This window comes from Lepidochelys kempii, chromosome 7 (assembly GCF_965140265.1).
Source record: "Lepidochelys kempii isolate rLepKem1 chromosome 7, rLepKem1.hap2, whole genome shotgun sequence".
Lineage (NCBI taxonomy): Eukaryota > Metazoa > Chordata > Testudines > Cheloniidae > Lepidochelys > Lepidochelys kempii.
In genome coordinates, this window is record NC_133262.1 from 100,979,118 (window position 1) to 100,999,516 (window position 20,399).

Consider the following 20,399-nt stretch of genomic DNA (forward strand, 5'->3'; position numbering starts at 1 on the left):
ATGTGGAGGCACAAGACCACTGAAGGCATGTCTACAGTAAATTCAGGATGTGCGACTGCAGTTTGTGTAGACATAGCCAAGCTAACCTTGATCTAAGATAGAGCTATGGGCTAGCCCTGACCACCTGAGACCCTGGGTACGTACGAGTGGCCACTGCCCATGCTGCCACAGCTTCACTGCTATAGTTACTCAAGCTACTGAGCCTTTTACACAACAGGAAAATCCCCCTCCTTCTCCATGTAATCTTCTTGAGGCAACAGGACTCCAGGATACAATTCTTTCAGTGTCCTTTTCCTATGGAAAGCCTGAGGATAATCTAGAAAAAAATGTTACAAGCTTGCAAAAAATAGGTCATAATACAGTGTGATATATACCTGCACACCACAACCACAGCCAAGCTTGCCACCTTGAAACTGATGGTGATGAATCACCCGGGAAAGAAGATGAGAATTTATCTGTGTTGTAGCACTCATCTTCCTATCCCATTCAGGAAGAAACCCAACAACAACAAAACCCCAGAAAACTTGGGCCAAATTCTGACTATATTACTGAAGTTGAGTAGAATATTAGTGAGTACAGGCAAACAAGATTTGACACCTTGAATTACATTTTTACATGAAAAAACCTGAAAAGTTATCAGTGTTTTTAAACATACCAAAAATTAATAAAAATGGCACAACATATTTTTATGCTTATTGCAGTTTGTCCTGCGGTGTGTGTTAAAATGTTAGCATAGTCTGGGACTCTACTCAACCAATCTGATTGTAGGCTTTTTATTTTCCATTTTATATACACAATCATAAATGAGTAGTAATGAATGCCACATTATTAATGACTCAGAAGGCTCAGCATGTACAACCATATTTTCCAATCACACACTGGCAGCTTTTTCGCACCATAAGTTTACTTCAAGGCATATTATATTACTTTCCTTTATTTTACTAAAATCCAACAGCTGCAACCTTAATACATTGCATTAACAAATTTGCAGGCTACATAACCAGGACTGCATGTTAAATGGTCTAGTAGCTCGGTGCCCCTTGAACAATTTTCATGGCGCGAACAAGGGAATTCCGTTAAGAATCTATGTTATTGAAACACAGGAAAACTGTCTCCTTTCTTTGACATCCTAATGACTAAGCTGGAAGTCCATCCCATCTTCTTTCTAATGTACATTCTGCTGTAAATATTTAGCATAGCTAATTACAAAGACAGTTTTTGTTATTCTTAAAGGAAGTCGCAAGTGCAACTCTAGTAACTACAATGAAAATTTACCTTTCCAGTTGAGGAACAGGAAGGGAAGAAATATCAAAACTGACCGTCATCATAGATTTACAATGCGAACAAAACAAAACAAAAATAGTAATTTCACAGTTTTACCAGGTTATTAAACACAGATTGATAAAAACAAATACCAAAACAAATCAGCAACAAGTTTTTCCTAAAGACACAAGTGAAGAGAATTAAACACATATTTCACTCAATGGGGCTTTCCCTCCCCCCAAACCCCCGCCAAAAGAGGAATCACACAAAAAATGACAGTACCCTAAAATAAAAATTGCTAAGTATTACACAAAGGGAATAAGGCAACTAAGCAAACTGACACCACTACAAAGAATTATATATTACATTTGTTCTCTCTCTGTTTTATCCACAAGGAAAATTCATTATTTTAAACTAAATGTATGAATTGCAACTATGCAGGTGCGGTAGAAAGACACCATTTTATTAAATAAAAAAAACAGAGTTTATTCTAATGTACCTTGTTCCATTTTACAGATATGAAATAGATGTATTTCAACTAACGTCAGTAATCCCCTAATTGTGTTTATTATAAACATAGTGTTCCAGAAACATTTACATGTTCTGTATACTTAAAACTCTGCACCTCAGAGTCTTGCTAAAACTTTCACTGAAAATAGAGTATTACACATGTACAATGTATGATTTTCAAGCACTAAAAATTTAGCTATTTCTAAACCCAATTTCTAAAGACAACATGTCAAACTGCTCATCCTGAGAGAAGATTTTGGATACAATTCTTATTACACAGACACCATTTTATATCACAGCTATTCCACTGAATTCAGCAGAATCTGTCTAACTTCACATTTAGTTTGAAGAATAAAAAAGACAAAACGGTTTGAGTTAGTGTATCTATTATATTACTAAACAACCAATATTTTCATGTTTGAATATATTTTAAAGTCACCATTCAGGTAAACAAGAATAATTCAGCCAAACACAATATTTTTGAAAACTGATAAGCACTTGAAGACAGAAACTCAAATAAAAATGACTCTTCCCCCACAATAAAAACTGTTTATTACAGTGTGTACAATGACCTCTGATCCTTGTAAATCCACAACACTTACAGTCTTTAAAAAAAAATCTAACATTTAGCTGTTTCACTTACAGACAGACTTCTAGCAAAAACTTATTGAGAACTAGTCTTTACTTTGTTGTTTCTTCTTTTAATCTGCCTTTTAGCTTTTGTCCTTAAATTTTACTATGAGCCATCACAGAATAGGTTGTAATCTCAGGTGATTAACTGCATAGCATTTTACAAGCTGTAAAACAGAGCAAGATCCCCACATACAAATTGTGCCATTGCATAGGTATTCTTAACAGATTTTCTAAACTACCAGATTGGTTTGACAGACTGCAAGTCCTAAGTATTATATATATTTCAAAGGATTACTTATTTTTCTTGTAAAAAAGCTAAAATCTATATTGATTGTAACAAGCCACTCTACATGAAAAATCTCAATGACTGTGGAGTAGAATACCAATATTTATGACCACACTTGTGTTCATTATGGTTCTTTCTGACATGGGTCCATTAAAATCAATTTTTATGTTTCTCATGTATTTTTTTCATCTAATGCTCTTGCCATTGTGTTTATTAGCCAGTTAAGAGAAACACTGGGCCCTGTTGTTTTGTTTTTATTTTGTTCTGTCAAAAATAATGAGACCAGAGACTTTAACAACTATTCGCTATCAATGAGTGGAGGAGATTAAATGTTACATTTCAGCAAAAGCATTTAAGGACAGCTTTAAAATTTTTAGAACTTTACCATCAGGAAAATATATTCGAGTCCCTCCTCCTCCCCCCCACTTTTTTTTTTTTTTGTTTAAAGTAAGAGGTTCTTCAGAGGAAGTAACCATAAGAAAGAGGTTCTTCAGAGAAAGTAACCATAAGTGGCCATTTCTTGCCCACCAGAGCCACTAGTATGTGAGCTAAACAATCTGTTCAAAAACAATTTATATAGTTCTTTCACTATCAAAATCTCAAAGTGCTTTATAAAAGTACTAATTACTGAAGACTCACAACACTTATGAGATAGGGAAGCTTTCTTAATCCCTATTTTATAGGTGAGAAATCTAAACCATAGAGATGAAGTGATTTGTCCAACATCACAAAGGAAAATCAGAGAGCTTGGAAGAGAACCCAGATATTCTGACTCCCAGCCCTGTTTTTTCCAGACACAAGACCATCTTCTGCAGCTAGTAGGAGACAATGTACTGACTGAACAAAGGGAAATACAGGAGAAGTTAATCACCATATAAAGTGGAAACATTTTTAAAAAAATAACAGACACCCTATAACATGTTGGGTTCATAGTCTTGATGCCTTATTTTGAAGTTACATCTTATAGCCTAGTTCATAGTCTACAGTCTGCTTTGCCTTCAATATAAATTCAATATTAAAAAGGAGCACAAGAAAACTGGAATGCTTAGAATGCCAGGTCAGAGAAGATGTTATTTTTGCCAAGTGTGAACTGACATTGATAAACATGTTTTGGGCGGGTTATTTGGGTTAGAGAAAAACAAAAACGTATTCTGTTTTCAATTTCAAACTAGTATATATATTGTGCATACACATGATTTATATACTATTATTACACAAATATAAAAATGTATAAGGATAATAAAAATAGCAAAAAACAAAAATGGGGGGAATACACAAATCAAAGGAGCATTTCAAAATTGAAAGAAATACAGAGAAAAACAAAACAATGAAGTTAGGAAGAGAAAAAAAGTGAATCAAACCCAGTCACTTCAGGAAAACAGACACCACACACATGCGGATGAAAGTAAAGGCTGCAACTTTATTAACTGACTGAACTACTCAGCAATAATGATCCCACCCTGCAAGACACAGGGTACTGACATACCTTCTCTAATCCCGTGTTGGATTTATCCAAGAAGTGACTCCAATAGCCATAGGAAACCTGCTCTGGACCCCAATCAAAGTTATTACAAACACGTAAAACACTCAAAAGTCATAATATACCAGAATTAAAACTGCCTCTGCAAATCTAATTCTTTGTGCATATGCATTATGATACGACACAATCCTTTGCTATATGACCACATACTATTTTTCCCGTACATGGATGGTCAACAAAGTTTGAACCGAGGACTTGGAGTCACATATTAATTCTACCATTTGAGCTAAAAGAGTAACTGGTAGTAGCAGTAAACTGTTATCTTTTATATGTACCAGCTCCTTGAACAGGACCCAACATACACTTTGCCACTGTTACACCCAACTATTTGTGAGTCAGCAATAAAATGCTGGGTGTTGGGATTCCAGAGTCCTATTCCTAGCTCTGAGATAGCAGCATGGTCCAAGATGGGACAGTGGTATAATCTGTGAATATAGCAGGGGCATAGCCAAGCATATTTTGCATATTTGTTTTGTGAGGCAGCATGGCTAAGGGAGTAAGACTTAGGCACGTCATATTAGAGACGCGGTTTTATTTCCAGATAAGGGTATAATACCTCTTTCAGTAATAAGGACTGTGGACTGCAGAAATACTAACTGTAGTCTATAGAAGAGGTAAGCCTAGACATCACCACCTCCTGGATACAGGCTAGTATTTTGTGAAGAGGTCCCTCTCTGTGTCTGTCTCTCTCCAACATTTTTATGTTTTACTTCTATGAAATAAGTAGGGATGCCAATTTTGGTTGGACATATTCCTGGAGGTTTCTTTGCAGGACATAATCTTTAATTAAAGATTAATCTTTAATTCCTGGAGACTCCAAGCCAATCCTGGAGGGATGGCAAACCCAGAAACAAGCCCTTTCAATTTTTAAGTTTCATTGTTTCTCCAAAGATAGTAATAAAGGCTGAGAAGAAACTGCCCACATAATTTAAACAAATGCTCAAAATTTTAGAATTTGCTTGAAATAGCATTAAAGGTAGAACAGACATTCAGAGATAAACATGGATGGGGTAGTAAATCAATTTCTTGGAGCTGCCACTCCTTTAGGGTAACTCAATGATGATTCTGATTTTAAAATAGAAATTACTGTATTTCCAAATATACAGCTAATATAAATATTTATGAATAGTTACTTTTTTAGCGTGGTTTTAATCTGAGAATTCTGCATTCAGCATCATGTACTTATGCACAAAATCAACAGAACACAAACTTACCTGTTTTGTGACAGAACATTTTCCTTAAATTGTATTTCATGTACACCTGTTCCACATCCAGATATTTCAATTCTTCCCACAGGGCTGTTCAGCATTACATGCATCTTCTTACACTGAGTTTTTCCATCTTTTAAAGCAACCTGCTCACAAGAGAATAATAAAATTGTAAAATGTGTGTATATTTTCCCCAAGGAGCCAGCATCTCAACAATCTGTAACTTTAAGCATATTTTGTACAGTTTTGCAAAAATAATTTCTTTGAGGGCTTAAATAGAGAAAAATCCTAGTAAGCAAAAACAAGGATTCACACTACTTAAATTTACTCAAATTATATGCTGTATTTTTGTCATCCATCCTACATCTGAGTAGTGGTAATTCAGTCTGTTATGAGAAGTCAACATTAAATAGCATCTACATTAAAAATAATAAAAAATGTTAAATAACTCAGCACTGACCTCTACAAAAAAAAATAATCACATGGAATAGCAGTTTTATGGTTGATTTGTTAGTGAACACTAAAGAAAAAGTTTTTTTACATTGATTTCAAAGAGATTATTATGACAATAAAGCATATTCACTGGTTTACAGTGGCAATATTATGTAAATAATAACTGCAGAAGCTCATATGGAATGGCTGTGCTGGAAAAATCAATCACTGTTCAGTAAAGGACACACATTTTTCATTCCTATCATTAACAGTCAACTTTTTATGGCTACCAATAGAGTGCCAAACATTTTTCAGGTTTTCTTCAGGATCAACAACAGATGTAAAAATTTTATTAAAGTTAATGTTTAAAATCAAATGTACACAAGTTAAGAGGGAAGGTACTGTACATCTTGGGTCAGGCTTGGGTTATGGGGGATTGAAAGTATCGGTTACAAGGATCACGAGGTATTTACATGTCACGTAACCAGCATAGATCCAGATGGGGCTGTGGGAGTTTTTAAAGCGCCAGTGGATAAATGGGCTAGGGTATACATTCCCTCTAAGACATATTCATCTTTATTTGGTTACAAAAATATTTTTAACCAATAGGTATTTAGAGTGTACTATTTACATTTTAGTGTTTAACTCATTAGATATAAGTTGCGTATTATTATTATTATTATTAATTATTCTGCCATGTGGGGGCACCTAAGAGTCCAAGTTACAGGGCCCTACTGTGGTAGGCACTGTACATACATAGAACAAAAAGATAATCTCCGCCCCAAACAGCTTACAACCTAAGTGTAGCAAGAATAAGATAAGAATAAGATTGACAACTAAAAACAGGTAAATTTAACAGACAGGAGAAACATGAGGAAATAATGAGACAAAACTGGTCAGAGTGATGAGCATTGGACTTTATTGTGCCTTTGTTCAAAACACTTAAACCAGCAATGAGAGGAAAGTGCAAGATTCACAACGATGTAGATACCTGAAAAAAAGTGATGCCAAGAAGGACTAAAGTAATAGTGGATACCGCAATTTATTCCCAAGCATAAACATATATATGAATATGCTTGTATAAACACAGATATACAGACACAACCACACACACATTATTTTGTCTGACACACACAAAAGGTATGGATACTTATAAACTCCATTTATACTTGATTAGTCAGCTTCCCGAAAATCAAAAGCTGCCTTAAAAATTCTGATTAAAATATCATGAGGTTCCTTTATTTTACTTGTGGCCTTTGAACATCTGATGTTCAAATATCCAAGCTTTGCTGTGCAACTACGAGAGCTATAACTCCCTTTTATTTTTTAATGAAAGCTGAGATTCTCATGTAATCACAGAACTCACACAGTGGTTTTCCTAAAGCCCTAACTCTTTATCACAAGATTTGGCAACAATGGAACTTGTGCCTGTTACACTTTCCCCAGCAACACAGGGAGTAGAGTGCAATGAAGTTCTGCTCTGCTATACCTATACTCCACAGGCACAGGATCCAATACGGACCTTTAAGTCAGTGATGGAAGTTGGGGATGCTGAAAGGCATCTCTAAGTCATGTCAGGACCCAGCACCTGTAAACCAAGAATTAGGGAGCCAGAATTCCCTGCCACTTTCCCCTCTCATACGTGCCAAGTAGAACCATGATGCAGAGAAAATATGCCCCACAATATTCAGTTTGAGGCATCTTAGTACCAAGGAATGTTGAAAATCTGAAAAAATGTTGTTTTTAGAGATGTGTTGCTCATGTTCATTCCATTCTAGGTGTTTGCATGCCCATGTGCACAGTTGTCAGAGACTTTTGCCTTAGCGATATCTGTAGGGTTGGCTGTGGGAGCCCCCTTGAGTGCCCCACTCATACATTGGCATATTAGGCGCCACTAACCCTATGCCCTCTCAGTTTCCTCTTGTTGACAACTCCAGGAGGATGGGTAATGGAATGGACATGAGCAACACGAAGAACAGTTACGAAAGGTAGGTAACTGCTTTTTTCTTCTTCGAGTGCTTGCTCATGTCGATTCCATTCCAGGTGACTCACAAGCAGTCTCTTGTGATGGGCTTGGAGTTCACAGTCTCGTGGCTTGCAGTACTGCCCTACTAAAGCCAGTGTCGTCCACAGCCTGCTGGGTAAGTGTATAGTGGGACGTGAACGGATGGACAGATGACCAGGTGGCCGCCCTGCAGATATTCTGTATAGGCACCTGGGCCAGAAAAGCTGCCGAAGAGGCCGGCACCCTGGTCGAGTAGGTGGTGACAATTGCCAGGAGCTGCACTTTCGCTTGATCATAGCAGAAGCGATCCAAGAAGAAATTCTTCGAGTGGATACCTTTCTTCCTGTCAGCCACCGTGACGAACAATTGTGTTGACTTACGGAATGGCTTGGTCCTGTTGATGTAGAAGGCTAGAGCCTTCCCAACATCCGAGGCATGCAGTCTACGCCCCTCCTCCTCCGACTTCTGTGGCTTTGGAAAGACCGGTAAGAAATGTCCTGGCTTGAATTAAACTGAAGTGAGCTGTAGCTCATGAAAGCTTATGCTCAAATAAATTTGTTAGTCTCTAAGGTGCCAAAAGTACTCCTTTTCATCTTGGGCAGGAGAGCCGGGTGCGGTCTCAGATGGATTTTGTCCAAGTAGAAGACCGTATAAGGTGGTTCTGAGGTGAGCGCACAAATCTCAGAGACTCTACGGGCTGAAGTCACCATGACCAGGATTGCAACCTTCCAGGACAGGAGAAGGAGAGAACAGGAAGCCAAAGGCTAGAAAGTAGGACCCGTGAGCTGCAACAGCACCAGGTTCAAGTCCCACAGAGGAACAGGGTCCTTGACATGTGGATAGAGGCTCTCAAGGCCCTTTATCCAAGATCCAACAGGTGAACTGCTTCCACTTGACCAGGTAGGTTGCTCTGGTAGAGGGCTTTCTACTTCCCAACAGGAAGTAGGTCCCTCCAGCAACCATGGTGGAGCTGTCAAGGCCTGGTTTTGTCTGCTGACTCTAGTGGGCAACTGGCGAGGTGAAGGCGAGTAGCAATGCCTGCCGGAGGAATGGTACCAGGGTGACTGGTACCAGCACCATGATCCTGAGCGGCCCCTCCAGGATGGTGACCGAAGTCTAGGAGACTGCCTGGAGGAGGGTGACTGGGGTCTAGGCGACCTGTGGCTGGAAGTTCGCCAGTACCGGCAGTACGGGGAATGGCATCTCAGCTCTGGAGTCCTGTGCCTAGTAGGTGGGGAGCTTGTCGGGGACCTGGGTCTTCTAGCTTGAGAGCTAGGATACAGTGCTGGGGTCCAAGATCGTGGAGACGGAGATGTGCACCTGCAGTCCAGTGACCAGGGGTGCTCAGCCATTCTGTGAGGCTGCACTGCAATAGGCTTGCCCCTTACGTGCCAGGGCCGTAACCAAGTCAGCCACCTGGTGTGGCGCCTGTGGAGCTGGTCGGCTTTTCTCTTTAGCTGCCGGTACCACTTCAGGCACAGACGGCCCTGGGAAAGGCCGGGGACCCTTGCCACTTCCCGGGATCAGGGATGGATCCCTGGCTGGGTTGGGGAGTCCGACCACAGTTGTACCTCCATGAAGCCCCACAGTAGGTGCATGGCCTGACAAAGGTCCTTTGACCACAAGCCCCTTCATAGAATCATAGAATATCAGGGTTGGAAGGGATCTCAAGAGGTCATCTAGTCCAGCCCCCTGCTCAAAGCAGGACCAATCCCCAACTAAATCATCCCAGCCAGGGCTTTGCCAAGCCTGACCTTAAAAACCTCAAAGGAAGGAGGAGATTCAACCACCTCCCTAGGTAACCCATTCCAGTGCTTCACCACCCTCCTAGAACAAAAGTTTTTCCTAAACCTCCCCCACTGCAACTTGAGACCATTACTCCTTGTCCTGTCCTCTGCTACCACTGAGAACAATCTAGATCCATCCTCTTTGGAACCCCCTTTCAGGTAGTTGAAAGCAGCCACTAAATCCCCCCTCATTCTTCTCTTCTGCAGAATAAATAATCCCAGTTCCCTCAGCCTCTCCTCATAAGTCATGTGCTCCAGCCCCCTAATCATTTTTGTTGCCCTCTGCTGGACTCTTTCCAATTTTTCCACTACACTTCTTGCAGCTTGTGGCCCAAAACTGGACACAGTACTCCAGATGAGGCCTCACAAATGCCGAATACAGAGGAATTATCATCATGTCCCTCGATGTGTTGGCAATGCCCCTACTTATACAGCCCAAAATGCTGTTAGCCTTGTTGGCAACAAGGGCACACTGTTGACTCATATCCAGCTTCTCGTCCACTGTAACCCTTAGGTCCTTTTCTGCAGAACTGCTGCCTAGCTATTCGGTCCCTAATCTGTAGCAGTGCATGGGATTCTTCCGTCCTAAGTGCAGGACTCTGCACTTGTCCTTGTTGAACCTCATCAGATTTCTTTTGGCTCAATCCTCTAATTTGTCTAGGTCCCTCTGTATCCTATCCCTACCTTCCAGCATATCTACCACTCCTCCCAGTTTAGTGTCATCTGCAAACTTGCTGAGGGTGCAATCCACGCCATCCTCCAGATCGTCAATGAAGATATTGAACAAAACTGGCCCCAAGACTGACCCTTGGGGCACTCCGCTTGAGATTGGCTGCCAATGGATATCATGGAGCCATTGATCACTACCTGTTGAGCCCAATGATCTAGCCAGCTTTCTATCCACCTTATAGTCCATTCATCCAGCCCATATTTCTTTAACTTGCTGGTAAGAATACTGTGGGAGACCGTATCAAAAGCTTTGCTAAAGTCAAGGAACAACATGTCTGCTTTCCCCTCATCCACAGAGCCAGTTATCTAGTCATAGAAAGCAATTAGGTTAGTCAGGCATGACTTGCCCTTGGTGAATCCTCTCCTCCAAGTGATTCGGAATTGATACCTTGAGGACCTGCTCCATGATTTTTCCAGGGACTGAGGTGAGGCTAACTGGCCCATAGTTCCCCGGATCCTCCTCCTTCACTTTTTTTAAAGATGGGCACTACATTAGCCTTTTTCCAATCATCCGGGACCTCCCCGATCACCATGAGTTTTCAAAGATAATGACCAATGGCTCTGCAATCACATCCGCCAACTCCTTTAGCACCCTTGGATGCACTGCATGCCGCCCCATGGACTTGTGCTCATCCAGCTTTTCTAAATAGTCCTGAACCACTTCTTTCTCCATAGAGGGCTTCGTCCTTCGGTGCTGAGGGGCTCCTCTTCTTCTGGCACTTCTTCAGCACTGGTAAGGGGGAATGGTACCGGCAGAGCCTGGTTGGCCAGTGGTGCGCTTCACACTGAAGCTGAAGTATTCGGCGTGGGTTCCCCTGCAAGGCATGGGTTCCGCTCTGACCCAGGGCGAAGCGCAGCCTCCATGAGATGGGCCCTCAAGCAGATATCCAGCTCTTTTGTGTGTGAGGATGAAAGTTTTTACAAATATGATACCTATCCTTTCTATGGGCTTCCCCCAAACACTTCAGACAGCTGTCGTGGGGGTTACTCATTGGCATTGGCCTGCTGCATGACACACATGACTTGAAACCGGGAGAGCAGGGCATGCCCTGCTCAGGGACAAAGTCCCAGCCAGGTCTCTAAGTACTCTAACTTAACACTACAAAGACTAACCAACTACTATTAACTATGTACAGATTAGGTAGAACAAAAGTCTATGAAAAACTGCTAACGCTCTTGCAGATTGCAAAAAGAGGCGCTCCAATCAACCATCATGAGTGGTAAGAAGAAACTGAGAGGGCCTAGGGTCGGCCTAATATACCAACTCATGAGCGTGACACTCAAAGGGGAGCCACAGCTGACCCTACAGACACCACTAAGGCAAAAATCTCTGACAACTGTGCATGTGGGTGTGCAAACACCTAGAATGGAATCGACATGAGCAAGCACTTGAAGAACACGACACCTTACCCAACACTAAACTTGAAAAAACAAGCAAGAAAGCAGGAGATACTGACTTCTGAAGGAAAGATTATGAAAATGGAGATATCTAGAACAACAACTAAGGAGAGGGAAAAAGGACATTGCTCTCTACACATAGTCGAAGTACACATGTACTTATTTATGGTTGTGAAAAATCAAACAAGGTGACAACAAAGAGTTAAGGAAATTAAAAATTTAGATTAATTGACAGGAAAAAATCCTAAAAGTCAAGTTTACTAGACTATGGAACAGTCTTCCAAGGGAAATGGTGAAAGTCCCATTGTGAGTCATTTAAAACTGGAAAATACAAAACAATTATTTATTATTTTTACGGCATCTAATGTGTGCTAGACGACATCGGAAGGAGTCCTATGCAGACAACAGGACAATTAGATTTACTAAAAGGTGTTTTACATTTCTACTTTCAATTATATCAAATCTCCTAACATACTCTACTGCAAGTGATCCCTGTCTTTTATTATTTTTCCTAATATTGTTAATCCATCAACAAATTTATAAGACAGTCCACACAACAGAGGTGATATTAGATCTTTCTATTTCTTGGCTAAACCAATAAAAATATAAACACACTCTCACCAAAAGTCTGCACTATTAATGAAAAAGCAGACCTCAGTATACCTGTATCTGTAGTTATATAGCTAGAGAGCAATGACTAATTAAACTGTGTAAAGAAAATAAATCAGAGGAATAAATTCTCTAAATACTGGCTCCTGCTATAATGGTTAGAACTCTAGTTTGGAATCAACCTACAGTTCATATAACTGGATTTCATAGTGATTACTCAACAGCCAATATTTTGGAACACTTAAATGATTAAATAAACGTGTGGCATACCCTTAAGGGCTTTTCTCTTGGCTTCATGCTTTCTGACAATTATGAGGCCAATGCAGTATGTCCAGGGTATGATGGCAACTGTATTCACATACTGATCCCCTGCCTTGCAGAAAGGCTCATCCTGATCAAGCAATACTTTTCTGCAAGATCATACAAGCCTAATCTAGAATGAGTTTACCCTAAACTAGGGAAATGGTTGATTTTAATTGAATGCTGAAAAGAAATTGATTTTCATGGCTATTTAGAGATCAATTGAAAAATGAAATAAATTTTGTATCATCCCCCCTTTTAACATGAATAGGCATTTAAATAGTAATGTCCTGAATTAACTCCTTAGTGGTGGAGGTTGGTATTTCCCTGTGCCAACAGCAAGAGTAGAAATTCTAAGAGTTTGCACTGTTACAGCATCAGAATATTCTGATTTCCACCTCCATGTGGTTAGATTAAGAAATTGACAATTCTTGTTGGACTCTATTTTTTCATTCCCCCCCACCCTTCTTCTAGTACTTGCTTCTCCTGTTGATGACTGAAACCAAAACATTCAAGATCAGTTAGCACATTATTTACCTCCCCCTTCCCCTTTTCTTGCTCCTAGTTAGATATTTGTGTCTGCCCACTGGTATTTCATACTGCTTTTTGTTATTGGCTTACACAGAGCTAAAAATGTCCCTGCCTTGTTCTGTTACTTCATCAATGAGTTTGTAAAGTTGAAAACAGTGTAAAAAAGTTTGACTAAAAAAATTAAAGCTACATGTTATGAATCTATAGCAAAGATTTCACTGAATTTTAATAAGTGTCTGACAAGACAAGTACTGTCATCTGATAAATTACAAAGTAAATAACTCAAGGTCATGCCGACAGCCTTATCAGAATCATAGCGGTAACATCAGGGGATGCTATCATGGTGTTAACCGGTAAATCACTATATGGTTGATAGCATTATACACCCTAATTTCAGCTGCTTAACACTTAGAAATAATGTATTTCTGAATGAAAAAAGGCATCCATGTTAACCTAATATCAAACTTGGGCAAACAAACAAAATGAGCTCACTGTTGCTTTAGTTAGAAAAGTGTCAGTCTCAGAAATCAGAAATCACCATTTTTAAATATTAATTTTGCTCTTGGTGTTCAGAAACAGAATTTGTGCCAGATCTTCAGGTGCAGCTGAGCAGTGATATTCCCCATACTTCTACCTCTGATCCCTGGGACTGCTTGGTCCAGCCAAAGTACAATCTGGAGCAACCCTAAGGCTACTCCAAGTTAAGCAGCCTTGTAAGAGCTCATGGGGGGAGGGAAGAAAAGGAGGGCATGTCACTGGTAGAGGTTGCTGACACAAAGCATTTCCAGACATGTGCTCTCCCACCCCCATACACAGCCTATATAGTGAGGCAGCTGCTATGGAGCTGGCTGTATCATCTTTATCCTTCTCAAGGATTATCTCTGTTCTTCACCTCTGGTCAGGAAATGCCCAAATGGACGACAGCACAATCCCTTAGGGCAGCACAAAAGGAAACACTAGGCTTTAGGATCTGGCTCTGCACATTGCAAATGTAATTAAGTTTGCAAATTTAACACCATCAATTTGGGCTTGAATAGGGACTGGGAGAGGCTGGCTCACTACAAAAGCAATTTTCCCTCTCTTGGTACTGACACCTCCTCATCAATTATTGGGACTGCACCACATCCACCCTGACTGAATTGCCCTTCAGCATTGGTTCTCCACTTGTAAGGTAACTCTCTTCTCTTCATGTGCCAATATATATTTATGCCTATATCTGTAATTTTCACTCCATGCATCTGAAGAAGTGGGTTTTTTACCCACAAAAGCTTATGCCCAAATAAATCTGAGTCTTTAAGGTGCCACCGGACTCCATGTTGTTTTTAACAGAGTTTAGACACTTTTGAAAATGGCACTTCATACTTTTTGAAAATTTTACCCAAAAGACTTGTATTTACTACATGTATTGACTCCACAAATTAAAATGCAAGTCCTATACTAAAATTTAATCTAATAACTGTTCTGTTTGGTCACATTTTAATGCAATAGTGATAGTCTGAGTTGTACTTTAAACTACATATTGTGCTCAGTTCACAGTCTGAGTCAGCAGGCTGCATAGCAGCAAGATCTGCAGAGGAGGAGGAAATCCTCCGTCAGGCAAATGATTGCAACACACTTTTAAGCAGGGGGAATTTGTCTCGCTGGCCAAATGGAGGGAACAGTGTTTTATGGCTGGGGAGAGAGGAAAGCAAAACCGCTGCAAAAGGGGACGAGAGCCCAGAGTGGCGATGCTGACTCATCCCCTGGATGGAAGGGCTTAAAAGGGGCAGCCTGTGTGGTGAAGCCCTCTTTTACATGGAGCAGGCTGAGGCAGGGAGCTGGCACCAGGAGCCCGCCAAGAACCTGAGCGCTATTGAACCTTGGGGTAGAATGGTTATCAGTGTAGCATGGAGAGCAGCTGGTTCTGCTCATGTGGCAGAGCTACAAGACAAGTTCTAATATTCATGCAATTACAAGGCCAGTCACCAAATGACTCATTATGGAGGAGAGGGTGCTGCGGTACATGGTGTCGCTGGCAACTTGCCAACTGGCATCCTCAACAATCTTGAATTGCCTCCCAGCTGTTACGTTCATCAGTGGGATAAATGGATATCCATGTCCACACAGTGGTTTTAACTCAAAGGTTTCTGGCAGGTTGTCACATTCCAATGGCCCTATGGAGGAGTCATGTTGGCCCATTACAGATAACATTCTTAGGGATCTACACGGTCTTGTTCAGAGCAGCATTCTTGATAGCAATTTTTGGTGCTTTCCGGATCAGCTAGATAGTTCCTGAGTTTTGTAGGGGCTCTGTGGGAGGGGACTTGGAACTGCATGATGTTCACTGGCAGGGACAAGTAGGGATATTAAACTTGCAATGGTCAATGACTGATCAAGGAGGCTGGGAAGAATCTGTTATCCTCCAGGAAGGTAGTGAGCTTGCTTCTGCCCCATGGAATTTGGTGCACACTTATTCAGAATCAAGGTCACAACAGCAGCAATATAGCTGGGAAAGGGGGCAGGGGCAATTCGGGCAACCAGGCATTGGCATTCGGAAGCATACAAAATGTGTGCGTGACCTCGGGTCATGAGTCAACATAAACATGTTGTGATTTCATTCCAGATGTTGGAAGACCAGCCATGGAGACAGTGGTGTGGATCTGTGGGCACAGGATTGTTTTTTTATATGAACAGGCGCGCATCCTCGTTGCCTTGAGGGTTGGCCACCCAGGATCCAGCGATGGGGTGAGCATGAGTTGGCATGGAAGGAGGAGCATGTTATTTGACCAGCTGATGCCACTGCTGTGCACTGCATGGGCCTGCAGTGGTCAGCAATATAATGGTGGCACACCTTGGAAAACACTATTTTGGAATGTGTAAAGGGGTTGAATTAATGCACAGAGCAAAGAGACTTGAAACTGAACCTTCTATTTTTTCAGGAGAAAATAAAATTGTCTGGTCAGACATGCCTTAATGCAGGGTCTGGCGGGGAGAGGCTTTGGTGCCAATTTGTTTTGGCCAATATAAAAGAGAGCAGTAAGAGATGTCTGGGAATCCGACCGGGTTTGGGGGAAGCAGCCAAGCTAATTTCCAGCACCTCTTTATGGATGTCCAGTGCAGGTATTCCATAGGGAAGGTATACTGTGACTTGATAAATGGCTTGGAAAAGGACGTAAAAAGGAGGTGTCTGTTAAAGGAACAAAATGGGAATGGGGACTCCTATGACTGGTACGGCAGCGAGTCAACCCCTCTTTCTTATACCCCATCTTAACTCTCCTATGAGGGCTGGTGAATGGTAAGGTCCCAGCAATGGATTGGCTGGGGGGACCTGGATGGAAAAAGGGGGGAGCTGGTGGAAGCCCAGAGATAATTATGGAATGAACATGGGGTTACTGCACTGTACGCTTTTATCTGTGAGGTAGTCCCAGAAATCTAATAATAAAGTTGCAGCCTGGTTAAAACCACATCAAATGTCTCCTGTCCTTTCGGCACAGCCAGACAAAGAGTTACAGGAATTAAGACTGAAATATAGTCTTCCTACAGCCACTAAACCCTCCCGAGCCCACATGCTGACTGGGAAAGGCTACTGGAAAAACAACCCTACTCCAGAAGTCCCCTCTACAGCCACGTGAAAGGCATTATGTGGACATTTACTCCATTGCACTAAGGGATTGCCGACTCTCTCTTCAAATCTTGCTCCTTCCCAAAAAAATCCATCAAGCATTTTTGAATGCTGAAAGCTGCCCAGGAATACGTTGAGAGCTAGCTAAAAATGGAAAGGAAGATGTCAGAAATGTAAAGGAGTCTGCGAGAAGAGTCCCTTTCTAAAAATCGAAACCTTTCCTGAATATATTAACAGGTACACCTGCATTGGTCCATAGCAGACACTGGCTACCAGGATTAGATTTTCATTTAATGGGTTTTTCATTGTTGTAGGTCTGTTTTAAGTTGTAACCATTTAAATCACAGTAATAAATTTTAACAGTGTTATTTTAAGGCACAATAGATGGCTGGATTTCTTATTTGTTAATTACACAGGGTAAAAATCAGAGCTGAATCTACTTATAGATGGTCTGTATTTTGCCCAAATTATTCTAAACATCAGGAATCTGCATCAGAGGTCAATTTTAGTACAAATTATACAAAAAAGATGAATGAGTTGCGAGCCTTCATCTGAGTCAAAATCAAGTTTAACTACCTAGCCACAAATGAAAATTCCAGATGGCAAACTAGAGAAAGAAAAAAGAGCTATATCCTTTTTCTTTTGTGGGGGAAAGAGGGAGTAAGCCGGGGGAGAGAGATAGGAGTTGCATGATGTAAGATTACATAATGAGATTAGCCACTTCCAGTACAAAAAGAATTTGTGAAAAAAAAGTGCACGTTCTGGTCATTTTGGGCTTGTTTGGCATTTTATGACATTCCTGCAATGACACATTACCTACCATGCAGCTACCACATACACGACTTATTTCTAAACACTGTCAACAGTATACTACCCACAACATAAAACAGGTTAATTTTTCAACTACCAGCTAGACATACAGTACCACAGAGTGACAGTTTGTCACAAGGCAGTAAGGATGGTGGCAGTATAGTGTTAAGCACAAAACGTCAATTTTTAATCAGTTATGTCTTGGCAAGCATCAGCTTAAAATCTGACATGCTAACATAGAAACTCACTCTCTGTCGTCCACTAAAGTTAGGTTAATTCAGCTATCATTTAGTAAATTTGCAACTTGCTGGAATGGGCCACAGACTTGCTCAAATGCCATTACGCAAACGTCAATTTCGTGAGCTGCATTTTTCCAATTAAATTTAAGTCACATTTTAGCGGTCTCTAATTAAGTGGAAGGACAGAGAATGCCATAATGTGAGCACTTAAAGAAAAAACGTACTTTCCATATTACCTATTGCTGCAATCCAGTCAGACCTCATAAGCATGACTGGGCTGGTTAAGTACGGGCATCACAAAGTCTAACTGCTACAGCAAGCTGTACACTAAAGCAGTACACTAAAGCAGTACAATGCACTATTACATTAAATGATTAAATATGTAGCACTCCTCTCTCTAAGTCAATACTGAACCAGTGCCCAAGTGTAGCATTAGAGGAAACTGTTGCTGAAGGTGCAGTTCTTTACATAGAAAAGGGAAGCCAGAACCACCTGGTTTTAGAGATTTTATTAGCAATTCACTTTCTGTCATTACCTTCTATCTATTTAAAATTCCTCCTGCAGTTTCAGTGAGATATGCTCCCTGTCCAGTCCTAAAATACGGTCTATTGTCATGTGCTGGTAAGTGAACAGATTCCTGGATATAGTTTGCCAAGTTTAAATGCTTGAGGATTGTTTTGAAAAGATATGAAAAGTGAAATAGTTCTAATTATTATTATTATTTGTGAGTGGTATTCTACAGAGAGATGTTGAATACATATTTTGTTACAGAGGACAAAAACAAAAATGAAACAAAAATAGCTTCCTTTCAATTTGATTAGTCAGTCTGCCTTCCATCCTCATCTCCAAATAGAACGCTACTATATCATGCTGTATAACCCATCAGGAAGCATAAAAACAAGCAAGCTGTCAGACTACACAATCTAGAAATATACAGGTGACACAGCAGAGAACTGAACTGTTCGCAACTTTAGCAAGACTTCACTAGCTGTTGAATTTTTACTGCTGAGTAAAGGTGCTTAACTCCCAAGTTAGGCACTTACCTGTCCTCTGTGCCTTTGAAAATCTCCTCCTAAAAATTAATGAAAGACTCTGTAGAAATGGAAAGGAGGCCAAAATATTTAAAAATAATTCAAGTAAAAAAAAATACATCTGGATTTTCCTGTAAGAATCCAAATGCTTTATTACAACATTATAATTAATTGTGGTGAAAGAGCCAATTTGTATTGCACTAGATTGCATTGCTAGATGTTATTTATTGAGAGCCAGGGCCATGTTTGCTGGTGAATGCTAAATAAGCATTCATTTGCAGAGGTGGAGTTTTTCATATTCAGTTTACCTAACTGTAAATTTTCATCAAGCTAAAACCTGTTTTGAGATAAAACATCCTTTGAGTAACAAAAATGACCCAAGGAGAATAAAAGCAAATGATTAAGCTGGAATCTGAGGACTGAATCAGGAGCTGACCTGGAACGTTAAAGGATTTATAAAAAGAAAAGGAGTACTTGTGGCACCTTAGAGACTAACCAATTTATTTGAGCATGAGCTTTCGTGAGCTACAGCTCACTTCATCAGATGCATACCGTGGAAACTGCAGCAGACATTATATACACACAGAGATCATGAAACAATACCTCCCCCCACTCCACTGCCCTGCTGGTAATAGCTTATCTAAAGTGATCATCAAGTTGGGCCATTTCCAGCACAAATCAAGGTTTTCTCACCCTCCACCCCCCCCCACACAAACTCACTCTCCTGCTGGTAATAGCTCATCCAAAGTGACCACTCTCCCTACAATGTGCATGGTAATCAAGGTGGGCCATGCCCAGCACAAATCCAGGCTCTCTCACCCCCCACCCCTTTTTTTTTCCCCAAGGGGGACACACACACACACACAAACTCACTCTCCTGCTGGCAATAGCTCATCCAAACTGACCACTCTCCAAGTTTAAATCCAAGTTTAACTAGAACGTCGGGGGTGGGGGGAGGATAGGAAAAAACAAGGGGAAATAGGCTACCTTGCATAATGACTTAGCCACTCCCAGTCTCTATTTAAGCCTAAATTAATAGTATCCAATTTGCAAATGAATTCCAATTCAGCAATTTCTCACTGGAGTCTGGATTTGAAGAAACTTCAAAATTCAAATTTCAAGAAACTTCCTGAAAAAGCACAAGATCAAATCCGCACAGACACACCCCTGGAACCCTGACCTGGGATATTCTATCTACTACCCAAGATCCATAAACCTGGAAATTCTGGGCGCCCCATCATCTCAGGCATTGGCACCCTGACAGCAGGATTGTCTGGCTATGCAGACTCCCTTCTCAGGCCCTATGCTACCAGCACTCCCAGCTACCTTCGAGACACCACTGACTTCCTAAGGGAACTTCAATCCATCGGTGATCTTCCTGATAACACCATCCTGGCCACTATGGATGTAGAAGCCCTCTACACAAACATTCCACACAAAGATGGACTACAAGCCGTCAAGAACACTATCCCCGATAATGTCACGGC

General features: G+C 40.8%; 1 protein-coding gene across 8 annotated transcripts in view; it reads right to left on the reverse strand.

Moving 5' to 3' along the window:
• MGMT (O-6-methylguanine-DNA methyltransferase) overlaps positions 1 to 20,399 on the reverse strand; it is a 369,913-nt gene that overhangs the window by 288,639 nt on the left and 60,875 nt on the right. For 6 of the 8 annotated variants that reach the window (XR_012160039.1, XM_073354045.1, XM_073354040.1 and 3 more), the window contains one exon: positions 5,447 to 5,586. The exons of the other annotated variants lie outside the window; for them this stretch is intronic. Coding sequence is in view for 5 of the 6 variants with exons in the window: in XM_073354045.1 (XP_073210146.1) it covers positions 5,447 to 5,586 (140 nt within the window). In the remaining variant the exon portion in view is untranslated. The remainder of the gene's footprint in view (positions 1 to 5,446; positions 5,587 to 20,399) is intronic. 8 annotated transcript variants of the gene reach the window in all.